The 11,709-nt window shown below is 46.3% G+C and overlaps 1 protein-coding gene and 7 non-coding genes across 8 annotated transcripts; 3 read left to right on the plus strand and 5 right to left on the minus strand.

Moving 5' to 3' along the window:
- Positions 1-1,816: 1,816 nt before the first annotated feature.
- Positions 1,817-1,890, minus strand: trnat-ugu (transfer RNA threonine (anticodon UGU)). The gene has a single exon. It is a non-coding gene; the product is annotated as a tRNA-Thr (tRNA).
- Positions 1,891-2,000: 110 nt separating this feature from the next.
- trnat-cgu (transfer RNA threonine (anticodon CGU)) lies at positions 2,001-2,074 on the plus strand. Its single transcript has one exon. It is a non-coding gene; the product is annotated as a tRNA-Thr (tRNA).
- A 365-nt stretch (positions 2,075-2,439) lies between these two features.
- trnat-agu (transfer RNA threonine (anticodon AGU)) lies at positions 2,440-2,513 on the minus strand. Its single transcript has one exon. It is a non-coding gene; the product is annotated as a tRNA-Thr (tRNA).
- Positions 2,514-4,500: 1,987 nt separating this feature from the next.
- On the minus strand, positions 4,501-4,574 carry trnat-ugu (transfer RNA threonine (anticodon UGU)). Its single transcript has one exon. It is a non-coding gene; the product is annotated as a tRNA-Thr (tRNA).
- Positions 4,575-4,684: 110 nt separating this feature from the next.
- On the plus strand, positions 4,685-4,758 carry trnat-cgu (transfer RNA threonine (anticodon CGU)). The gene has a single exon. It is a non-coding gene; the product is annotated as a tRNA-Thr (tRNA).
- A 365-nt stretch (positions 4,759-5,123) lies between these two features.
- trnat-agu (transfer RNA threonine (anticodon AGU)) lies at positions 5,124-5,197 on the minus strand. Its single transcript has one exon. It is a non-coding gene; the product is annotated as a tRNA-Thr (tRNA).
- Positions 5,198-5,487: 290 nt separating this feature from the next.
- On the minus strand, positions 5,488-7,321 carry prorsd1 (prolyl-tRNA synthetase domain containing 1). The gene is made up of 4 exons (XM_004575784.6): positions 7,128-7,321; positions 6,236-6,361; positions 6,073-6,162; positions 5,488-5,987 (listed from the first exon to the last, which is right to left on the minus strand). The coding sequence occupies exons 1-4, from the start codon at positions 7,206-7,208 to the stop codon at positions 5,775-5,777; spliced, it is 510 nt and encodes a 169-aa protein (XP_004575841.2). The 5' UTR covers positions 7,209-7,321; the 3' UTR covers positions 5,488-5,774.
- Positions 7,322-7,837: 516 nt separating this feature from the next.
- trnak-cuu (transfer RNA lysine (anticodon CUU)) lies at positions 7,838-7,910 on the plus strand. Its single transcript has one exon. It is a non-coding gene; the product is annotated as a tRNA-Lys (tRNA).
- Positions 7,911-11,709: the final 3,799 nt, after the last annotated feature.

Genomic DNA, 11,709 nt, shown 5'->3' on the forward strand with positions numbered 1-11,709 from the left:
GTGAAGGAGAAGCTTTTGAGACTGATTCAACAGGGTGAGTCTGAACAAGTCCTCAAAACAACTCTATTTCCCTTGGCAATGGTGGATTCCCGAACTTTACTGTCAAAGCTTTGTTTGTTTCGTAAAGCACTCTTTTGAATGTGCTCAATGGCTAACTGGTAGCTTTCTGCAAGACTCTCTCAGCTCTCCAGATCTAATTTCTGTTCACGTAGCCAATCGGAAAGAGACATCTGCAGCAGGGGGCATGGCCCAGCTACATCAGTTTGACAGAAATCTGCTGGTATTGCAGAGGCTCCAATAGCCAAACATTGTACTCGTGCAGACGATGGTACTGCTGCCTCCTCCTCAAGAGTTGAGGAATACTCATGTCTCTTGCATACTGCCTTTACTGCCTCGGTTGGAAAATCTGGCTCTTTGTTGCGGCGCAAGAGCTGTGCAGTAAAGCCTTCAATGGCATTTTCCTCATCATTAGAACTCTGATCAGATATATCACAGGCATGCAGATACGGACGTCTCAACAGCCCATCTGCATCTTGGTTGTCCTTCCCAGCACTATACTCAATGTCAAAATCAAAACTGGAAAGTACGGCCAACCAGCAATGCCCTACTGCGTCCAACTTTGCAGATGTTAAAACGTATGTGAGTGGATTATTGTCTGTCATCACTGTACATTTTACTCCATAGATACAGCGGAAAACGTTCTGGGTGACAGCCCACTTCACAGACAGGAAGTCAAGCTTGTGTGCAGGGTACCTTTGCTCGGACTTGGAGAGACCCCTACTGGCACAGGCAATGACTCTTAACTTGCTCTCCTGTTCTTGATATAGGGCTGCACCGAGAACATGGGCGCTTGCATCGGTGTGCACAATATAATGTTCTTTGGATCTGCAAACCCAAGAACAGGAGCTGTTGTGAGCTTGAGAATCAATGTCTTAAAAGTATCTTCAGCGGTTGGGGTCCATTTTTCGTGAAAAAGGCTTTTTGAGATCCGCACTGGTAGAAACTTTGTGGTTTCTGCCAGACAGACTGGATTTTCTCTTCAGTGGGAGGCAACCAGCACTTAAGTGATTAAGGGGTATTGCAAGCTTGGAATAGTCTTTTATAAACCTCCTGTAATATCCAGTGAACCCAAGGAAAGACTTAAGCTACTTGATGTTAGCTGGTCTTGGCCAGGTAGTGAGGGCAGCTGGATCTGTTTTGAGCCCTTCTGATGATACAACATGGCTGAGATATTGGACAGATGTCCTGAAGAACTGACATTTCTCTGGCGACAGCTTTAAAGTAAATTCTTTCATCCTATGGAGGACCTTCAGCGATCATTCCTCATGGTTCTCAAGTGTAGCTGAGAAAGGAGTGACATCATCAAGAAAAACCGAGACCTGACTCAAATTCCTGCTGCCTATACACTTTTCCATAACATAAGAGGAAAGTAGAACACCTCCTTATGCTGTTTTTAATAGAGAACTCTTCGGCATTTATTTTAACACAACACCTAACAGTCTTACCTTCTCTTATCAGTAACTCGAATGATTTGCAGAATCTTGACAGTACTTTTGGGACGAAAGCTCAATATAACCCTGCCTCACCCAGTTTCTATACTGGTCCATTTATGTCTGTTGTCACAGTTGCGCAGTTTCATGTTTTAGTAGACTTTCAGTTTTGATGTTTTTCATCTGCATGTGGTGCACAGCTGCTGGGGTGTCCTTTGCTAAATCTTTAGTGCCTCCAAACTTCAGATTCAACAGATTACTTCCTTTTATTTTGACATTGAGGAAAAGTTGCCTACACAGAATTTCTTATTTTGAAATAGCTCAACAGGCACTGCTGGGATTTGAACCCAGGATCTCCTGTTTACAAGACAGGTGCTTTGACCGGCTAAGCTACAGTGCCTCCTTCAGGGAAGGGAAAAACCAAGTAACCTCTGCAGACACAGTTTTGAATCGGTTTGTCACATTTTTCCCCACCAGCTGTTGGACAGGAGCCAGAGGTACACAGCTCAAGGCGCTGTGGCTTAGCTGGCCAAAGCGCCTGTCTCGTAAACAGGAGATCCTGGGTTCAAATCCCAGCAGTGCCTTACCTCCCTACCAATGCCATTACATTTCATTAATGAGTGCTGATGGCGGGAAGCATTGGGCGTTATGCTTTGTCTCCTTCGTTTCCAAGAAGAGGACACAATGAAGATTTAGACATGCCCAAGACATCAATATTGGGTGAACAACCCTCAGAAGCTCCACTAGCGGTTTAATGCCTGGGACCCTCCAGCATTTGTTCTAGAACTGAAGAAGCTTCTCGGATCGGGTGCAAAGAAGTTTTTAAAGCTCTCAAGAGTACCGTGAGGTGGATAACTGAGTACATACAAAGACTTTGAAAGATTTCCCAACTCCAAGATTAAGAATGCAATTAACACTGTGAAGAAGATGGTTTCAAATGGTAACAGGAAGGCACTGCTGGGATTTGAACCCAGGATCTCCTGTTTACTAGACATGCGCTTTGACCAGCTGAGCCACAGCGCCTCCTGCTGACAGGCAAACCGGTAATACCTGGTATTACCTGGTACTGCAGAAGGAGACGAGTTCAACTTTTTTTTACTTTTGTGCACTATAAATGTAAGATATGGTCAAATAGTCCAACAAGTAACTTCCTGTTCCTCACTTCTTCAATGACCTCAGTGGAAACATCATAAGGTGAAGGAGAAGCTTTTGAGACTGATTCAACAGGGTGAGTCTGAACAAGTCCTCAAAACAACTCTATTTCCCTTGGCAAGGGTGGATTCCCGCACTTTACTGTCAAAGCTTTGTTTGTTTCGTAAAGCACTCTTTTGAATGTGCTCAATGGCTAACTGGTAGCTTTCTGCAAGACTCTCTCAGCTCTCCAGATCTAATTTCTGTTCACGTAGCCAATCGGAAAGAGACATCTGCAGCAGGGGGCATGGCCCAGCTACATCAGTTTGACAGAAATCTGCTGGTATTGCAGAGGCTCCAATAGCCAAACATTGTACTCGTGCAGACGATGGTACTGCTGCCTCCTCCTCAAGAGTTGAGGAATACTCATGTCTCTTGCATACTGCCTTTACTGCCTCGGTTGGAAAATCTGGCTCTTTGTTGCGGCGCAAGAGCTGTGCAGTAAAGCCTTCAATGGCATTTTCCTCATCATTAGAACTCTGATCAGATATATCACAGGCATGCAGATACGGACGTCTCAACAGCCCATCTGCATCTTGGTTGTCCTTCCCAGCACTATACTCAATGTCAAAATCAAAACTGGAAAGTACGGCCAACCAGCAATGCCCTACTGCGTCCAACTTTGCAGATGTTAAAACGTATGTGAGTGGATTATTGTCTGTCATCACTGTACATTTTACTCCATAGATACAGCGGAAAACGTTCTGGGTGACAGCCCACTTCACAGACAGGAAGTCAAGCTTGTGTGCAGGGTACCTTTGCTCGGACTTGGAGAGACCCCTACTGGCACAGGCAATGACTCTTAACTTGCTCTCCTGTTCTTGATATAGGGCTGCACCGAGAACATGGGCGCTTGCATCGGTGTGCACAATATAATGTTCTTTGGATCTGCAAACCCAAGAACAGGAGCTGTTGTGAGCTTGAGAATCAATGTCTTAAAAGTATCTTCAGCGGTTGGGGTCCATTTTTCGTGAAAAAGGCTTTTTGAGATCCGCACTGGTAGAAACCTTGTGGTTTCTGCCAGACAGACTGGATTTTCTCTTCAGTGGGAGGCAACCAGCACTTAAGTGATTAAGGGGTATTGCAAGCTTGGAATAGTCTTTTATAAACCTCCTGTAATATCCAGTGAACCCAAGGAAAGACTTAAGCTACTTGATGTTATCTGGTCTTGGCCAGGTAGTGAGGGCATTTGGATCTGTTTTGAGCCCTTCTGATGATACAACATGGCTGAGATATTGGACAGATGTCCTGAAGAACTGACATTTCTCTGGCGACAGCTTTAAAGTAAATTCTTTCATCCTATGGAGGACCTTCAGCGATCATTCCTCATGGTTCTCAAGTGTAGCTGAGAAAGGAGTGACATCATCAAGAAAAACCGAGACCTGACTCAAATTCCTGCTGCCTATACACTTTTCCATAACATAAGAGGAAAGTAGAACACCTCCTTATGCTGTTTTTAATAGAGAACTCTTCGGCATTTATTTTAACACAACACCTAACAGTCTTACCTTCTCTTATCAGTAACTCGAATGATTTGCAGAATCTTGACAGTACTTTTGGGACGAAAGCTCAATATAACCCTGCCTCACCCAGTTTCTATACTGGTCCATTTATGTCTGTTGTCACAGTTGCGCAGTTTCATGTTTTAGTAGACTTTCAGTTTTGATGTTTTTCATCTGCATGTGGTGCACAGCTGCTGGGGTGTCCTTTGCTAAATCTTTAGTGCCTCCAAACTTCAGATTCAACAGATTACTTCCTTTTATTTTGACATTGAGGAAAAGTTGCCTACACAGAATTTCTTATTTTGAAATAGCTCAACAGGCACTGCTGGGATTTGAACCCAGGATCTCCTGTTTACAAGACAGGTGCTTTGACCGGCTAAGCTACAGTGCCTCCTTCAGGGAAGGGAAAAACCAAGTAACCTCTGCAGACACAGTTTTGAATCGGTTTGTCACATTTTTCCCCACCAGCTGTTGGACAGGAGCCAGAGGTACACAGCTCAAGGCGCTGTGGCTTAGCTGGCCAAAGCGCCTGTCTCGTAAACAGGAGATCCTGGGTTCAAATCCCAGCAGTGCCTTACCTCCCTACCAATGCCATTACATTTCATTAATGAGTGCTGATGGCGGGAAGCATTGGGCGTTATGCTTTGTCTCCTTCGTTTCCAAGAAGAGGACACAATGAAGATTTAGACATGCCCAAGACATCAATATTGGGTGAACAACCCTCAGAAGCTCCACTAGCGGTTTAATGCCTGGGACCCTCCAGCATTTGTTCTAGAACTGAAGAAGCTTCTCGGATCGGGTGCAAAGAAGTTTTTAAAGCTCTCAAGAGTACCGTGAGGTGGATAACTGAGGACATACAAAGACTTTGAAAGTTTTCCCAACTCCAAGATTAAGAATGCAATTAACACTGTGAAGAAGATGGTTTCAAATGGTAACAGGAAGGCACTGCTGGGATTTGAACCCAGGATCTCCTGTTTACTAGACAGGCGCTTTGACCAGCTGAGCCACAGCGCCTCCTGCTGACAGGCAAACCGATAATACCTGGTATTACCTGGTACTGCAGAAGGAGACGAGTTAAATTTTGGGGCACTATGAATGTTGGCATTCAGAAAATATTGCTTGAAAATTAATGCGGATTCTTAGCTTACCTTCTGGTTTCTCACCAAACCCTTTAAATACTGTCAGAACCATGTAACTTGATTCTTATTTGTGTAATTATTAAAATAAGTAACTGTGACCCTCGTGTTTTACCTTCTTACAGGCTGTTTCATCTTTCTGATAAACTCTTAATTTAAAGCCAAACAGAGATGACAAAGCTTTTTATTCTCTCGCTTTACATTTGCAGGATAATAAATAACATCCAGGGTCAAATTTCAGTGAATAAATCTTAATTTTGGGGACTTTGCTAAACATGACAGTTTGTTCAGGTTGCAGATTCTCATCGCTGCACACAAACACGTTTTTAAAATGTTCCTTTTTACACTTAGAGCCTAGCATGAAGCTTCTCAAGATCCTCGGCGGCAGACGGCCGTATCCTGCTCTCAGCCCGACCAGGACCGCTCTCGCGTCGCTTTTAAACCAGGTGTCCGTTTTACTCGAAGGACTCCAGGATTGGCTCGTGTCCCGTTTCCTTGAGGAAGCGCAGCAGGTCGTCCGGTCTGAGCCCCATGGTGGCAGCGTTGGTCATCGGGTGGAAGTAGACCATCTCGTGGCCTCCTTCCACCAGGTCCCGGTCCAAGACGAACTTCACGCTGCGATCCTGATCGAAGAGCAGAGCAAGAGCCGTCGCACATCCCTGACCCACCTGAAGGAGAGGAGAGGAGGAGTCTAAAGCTGTGACCTGTGAATCCAGCTCAATAATTGGCCCTCCCAGTTTTGATCCTTCCTACCTTCAGCTTTTCCAACATGGCTGCCTCATCTGCGAAGCGCAGATTTCCACTCCCGACACCAAGCTTCTTGGCGAGGTCATTAAGGTTCACCTGCAGATGGAACGAGAGGAAGTGAGGTGTTAGTCTTTAGTTTTTAAGTCAGAGGTCATGTGGAGGAGCTGACCTGGCGGTCATGGCGGGCCGACACCAGCCAAAGCCCCTTCTTCTTCTTGTCTTTCAAGAACAGGTTCTTGGTGACGGCGCCATTCACGCCCTGCAGGTGAGGCATCATCTCCTCCACCGTGAACACCTGCAGGAGGAGGAGAGTGGGTGAGAGCGGGCTCTTTGTGGAAGCTTTGTGGAAGCTGTATTACTAACATCAAAGCCTCTTGCAACTCTTCCTGGTTTCCTACATTAATAAAGCTGTCTGACTGTAATGCCATCCATGCCTGCAGGACTAAACCAAACTCTGTGGTCTGGCGCCCTCTGCAGGTCACAGCAGGTCCTGCAGCACAAACGTGTCAGAGCAGTTTATGAAAGCTGCAGCAGACAGGAAGTACATAAATATATGCACATAAGTCAGGCATTCAAAGTCATATCTGCTTTTTCACGGCGCGCTCGATTCTGAGCGGAGCTCTAAAGCGCCCGTCCCAACGGATCCCGTTCAAAAACACTGCGCATTTCAGGATAAACAGATTCTGCGCAAACACAGCTGACTGCGCCTAAACTTCATCACGTAATTTTAACGTGAATTCGTGTGCTCGTGAATTCAGCACACACACGGCAAGCAAAGCGGCTCTTCTTTACTTCAGCTGACAACTTTGTTACTCCCCCACGTGTCAGTGAAACTGAAAGAGCGAGAAACTGAGGAGGAAACGCGCACTTCCACAACCGTGAGCGCGCATCAGGAGCCTATCATGGTCACGCGTGGCGCCGAATAAAAGTGCGAGTCTCTCCGATTGTGGAAATGTCTCCGAGCATATTTTCACGTATTTATATGATCTAGAGTCAGACGGGGATGTTGAAAATGCCAGAAGCGCTAATGGGATTCGGTGTAGTCGGGCTGTCCGGTTTACCGGCGGGTGCTCCACGCATCTCGTCTGGATGTGTAAAGTCTGCAGATGTTTCTCCAGCTGTGCGCGCAGGTCCTCCGACATCTTCACGTGAGACAGCAGCTCAAACGGACACAGGTGGACCCGGCAGGTAGCCGCTGAGGAGCAGCTCTTCTTCTTCTGCAGCTAATTTCCTGCAGCTGGCCGCTCGCTTCCTGTCACAGTGCCACCGTGTGACTGAGGAACAGAGCCAGCTACTCAAACTGAGCACGGGGTGCCCGCTCATAGTGCAGGTTGTAATGGGGAAGGATCTGCGTGCAGCTCGAACTCTTTTAGAAAATGAAAATTATAAAACTGTTCGATTTGGGTCAAAGTAGCACCGACGGGTCAGAGAGACAATCACAGCGCCTCCGAGCGTCAACACAATTCCATTTAACCCGAAAATCTGAGTGCTGAGATTAAAATCCTACATGCACACATACGCACACAGACTCACACACAGATGCACACAGTTTCAGAGGTGATGAAGTACAAATACTTTGTTACATGAGTACTTAAGCGGACTTTTCAGTAGCCGTACTTTGTTTTTTACTCCTCACATTTTAAGTTCCGCGTCTCGACTTTATCATCCTTTCAGTTTAAGTCAGACTCGTTACTTCAGCTTTTTGCATAAGAAACATCCACATCAGGGATGGATGTGAATGATACAGAAGTATCAGAGGCCAAGGACGTAAGCTCGGCGAGCTCAATCGGTGGAGCATGAGATTCTTAATCTCAAGGGCGTGGGTTTGAGCCCCACGTTGGGCGTTGATCTTTATTTACGAAATTTCCCACATGTGGGATTATGAGGAGTTTAAAATAAAAAACATGCAGGGAGCAGGAGCACATGACGTTTCAGAGGGCAGGACAATGAACACGAGACCCTGATGGTCAGAGGTGACCACACATCTGAACTTCCAGCAGCTCTGAGGGGTCCAGCTTTAGTGTTCCTGACTTTGAACCCTGAACGCTTCACCTGTGTCTCCTCCGTTAGCTTCTCCGTCAGCTCCTCCTGCTGTTTCCTGCGTCAGCAGCTGCTGGAGCAGAAGTCCTGATCTCCACATCACTTCCACCAGATGTTTCTTTACACACCGATGAAATATGTGACACACACACTCACGCTGCTCATCCACCCATCAGTGCAAAGTGTGTTTATGTTCACAGGAGTCGCACGACAGGAGGCGCACGCTTCATCATTCAGCTTACGGTGACGTGTTTCCAAGGTTCATTCATCAACTCACAGTTCAAATCAAACATAAATGTGACCACACATGAGGAGAAGGAGGACCATGGAGCGGCCCCACCTGAAATCCTCGCCTTTCACCTGAGCTGCAGATCCACGGTTTATGTTTAACTTGACTGAAGGCCTGTAGGAGGCGCCGTGGCTTAGCTGGATAAAGCGTCCCAGCAGCGTCCCCTCTGACGTGGTCGTGTTCTTCCAACTCCAGCCTCTGCATGTCCTCCTTCACACATTCATGAACCTCCTGTGAGGCCGTCCAGGTGTTTAAACTGTCCCACCTGGATGTGAGCATGCTGCTGCACAGCTGCTGCACAGCTGCTGCACAGCTGCTGCACAGCTGCTGCACAGCTGCTGCACAGCTGCTGCACAGCTTCATGAGCTCTGTTCATTAAGAATGAAAGGCAGTTTGTGTGTTTTGTGTGAGGCGTCATAAGGGGACGCACACTCGGAGGCTCACTTCCTAGAATCACTGCTCAGGTGTGAGCTTGACTCTTATTATTACGTATTGATGAGGCTTTTCCTGATGATGTCGACAGGTGTTTGATCCCCTCACTGTTTCCCCCTCTCCCTCCCTCTGTCTCGTCTTCCTTTTCCTGCTCAGTGTTAGTCCACATGTTTGCTCCTGGACTCTAACATCCACCCTACTGAGAGTGCGCACTCAGTGTCCTACATTCATCTCAGCTTCCATCAGTTTAACTGTTGATTAAATGGATGCACACACACACACACACACACACACACACACACACACACACACACACACACACACACACACACACACACACAGTTGATTGAAATCATTCTTCCATGGGTCGATGCTGCTCAGTGTGTCAAACCACGAAAACATAAAAACTAAAACATCTCGCTCTGATTTTTTCTACAAAGCAGCTTTTAGTGACACAAACACACACACACACACACACACACACACACACACACACACACACACACACACACACACACACACACACACACACACACACACACACTGAAAGCCTGTTGCACAATAACATGATTAATGACCAAGTCTAACTCACGACACGTAAACACTGAAGAGTCCACGTTGCTGGCCTGACAGCGCTGCATGTGCTGCTGCTGTTTCTGGGGAAGAAACTAAAAAGTGCAACGCCAACAGAGTGCGCTCGGAGCTGCAAAGGAAGACGAGACAGGGGGAGGCAAGAGGGGGAAACGGTGGGAACTGGGAAGAAAGGCCAGCAGATCAAACACCCGTCGACATCATCTGACCTCTACAGCAGCCTCACAGCATACAGCACAGGCTACCTGACCTGGTGAGCTGAGCCAGCAGCCCATCATTAGAAGTCTTCTTATTCAATGCAAAGCTGCTCTTCAAAGGTGCAAACACCACCAGCTGCTCCATCACCCTGGACGGGTGGAGCTGCTTCAGCTGCAGTGCTGCGGCTGGTTAAACAGCAGAGGCTGTGTTTGAATCTCAGCAGGGCCTGCTTCAGGAGAAACTCCACAAGGTTAAAGTGCAGTTTTTACACTTGTTTCAGTTTCAGTCAGAAATTAATTAACTACAGCGCTGAAAATCAGAAGGTAAATGTCTTTATGACTGTAAATGTGCTGAGTATGAGCTGATGTAAACCTTTACATCAGCTCATACTCACAGTTCTTATGAAGGAGGAAATTATCTACGGAGACCAAACAGTGTCTGTACACATGGGACTGACTCACCGCTGCCTCTGCTGGACAGTAGTGGAACTGTACATTTCACAGTAATGTACGTTACTGTGAGCTGATGCTGTCTGAGGTCATTTTCTGTCCTTTTATAGACGTTTCACAGCCGTATGTCGCACATTGCATCCCTTTGAAGTCCTTCTGTTCCTTTGTAATAGTTCATTATATCTTTGTGCTCATCTATCTGCACTTCAGGGTGGTTTTGCATCCTTGTGCAGGAATTTCACACTCCTATAGAGTCATGCTGCATCCTTTTTGTCATTTTAAGTCTCTTTGCAGCCCTTTTCTAATCCTTCTGCACCTCTTTGATGTTGTTGTCCATCCCTTTGTACTCATAAAGAAACCTTTTTAGTCATTTTGAGCCCCTCTGTAGGCATTAAGCATCACTTGGTGGATATTTTGCACCTTTTTAAAAAGCTTTCTGCTTGAGTCATTTCTCATTGCTTTGCAGTCATCTTCACTCCCACCACACACTGTGCTTTTCTTTTAGCCATTTAGTGTCCCTGTGGTTTGTGAGATTTGTCATCATTTAGCCCCACTTTGTGTCTTTGTGTTTTTTAATAATCGTGCTGTGATTTGACGCCTTCTCTTTCGGTTCTTGATTGTAACTCAGTGCCAGTCAAAGTGAAAGTAAGGACGAGGTCATGACCCTGAACTCATGTGCTGTCATCTGTCTTGCACTTTTGTGTTCTTTGGGCCAGAAATGTGCTCTAATGTGCCGCTTGGTCTTAAACACCAACATCCTGCACTCATGTTTGTTAGTTTGAGGTGTGAAACTTGTCTTCAGGAGACGTATCGAAGCTCCGGCTGAGAAACATCTGCTCCTTTCCGCAGTTCATCCTGCAGCACGTGCCGTCCTTTCAAGAACCTCCAACAGTCGCTCACGTCTTCGCTGACCTCACTGAGGAAGCAGTCAGCGCTCATTCACAGCCAAACCTCGCGGCTGCTGCCAGCGGTTCCAGCTGTGAACCTCTGCCCTCTTCCTGGTTTTCTAGTGTTTTGCATATTTGTCACACTTACATGTTCAGATCATTAAACTAAATTTAATATTGGACAAAACTCCCTTTTAACAGGTTTTGATGCAACCATTTACAAAATCTGTGGCTGCGTGGAAGCAGGAAGTTGGAAGTGCAGGACTCTGGAGACGGATTATTGTTGGACAACACAAACTCAGAAGGCGATGCAAAACAAAGGCACAGCCAGAAGTTTGAAGCAGGACGCAAAAGACACAGAGAACACGGCGTGAGGAGGATACGGCAACAACACGACAACGACCAAAGGAAAAGTTCAATACCTGTGTGAGGTGAACGAACCAAACCGAGGCGGACGAACAAGTGAATAAACGTGGAGACGAGACAGGTAACAGACAGAGGTGGGACAGGCACAGGCAGGGATCACACAAGAAAACTCAATAATGCAAAAGCCCGAAGATACCTGAAATATAAACAGACTGCAGAGAAAACTGTCGTAGGAAACCAGGGACCAGGTTCATGTTCAGCAGTGAGGCAGGAAACATAAAGGGAAACAATATCAGCAACAGCTGAGACCACCACTCAGAACAAAACTTTAAATGTTAGACACAAATAGAAAAAACAGGAAACACTGGGATTTAAAGCCAGCCATCAGGGT

Source organism: Maylandia zebra, linkage group LG13 (genome assembly GCF_041146795.1).
Source record: "Maylandia zebra isolate NMK-2024a linkage group LG13, Mzebra_GT3a, whole genome shotgun sequence".
In the NCBI taxonomy this organism is placed as follows: domain Eukaryota; kingdom Metazoa; phylum Chordata; class Actinopteri; order Cichliformes; family Cichlidae; genus Maylandia; species Maylandia zebra.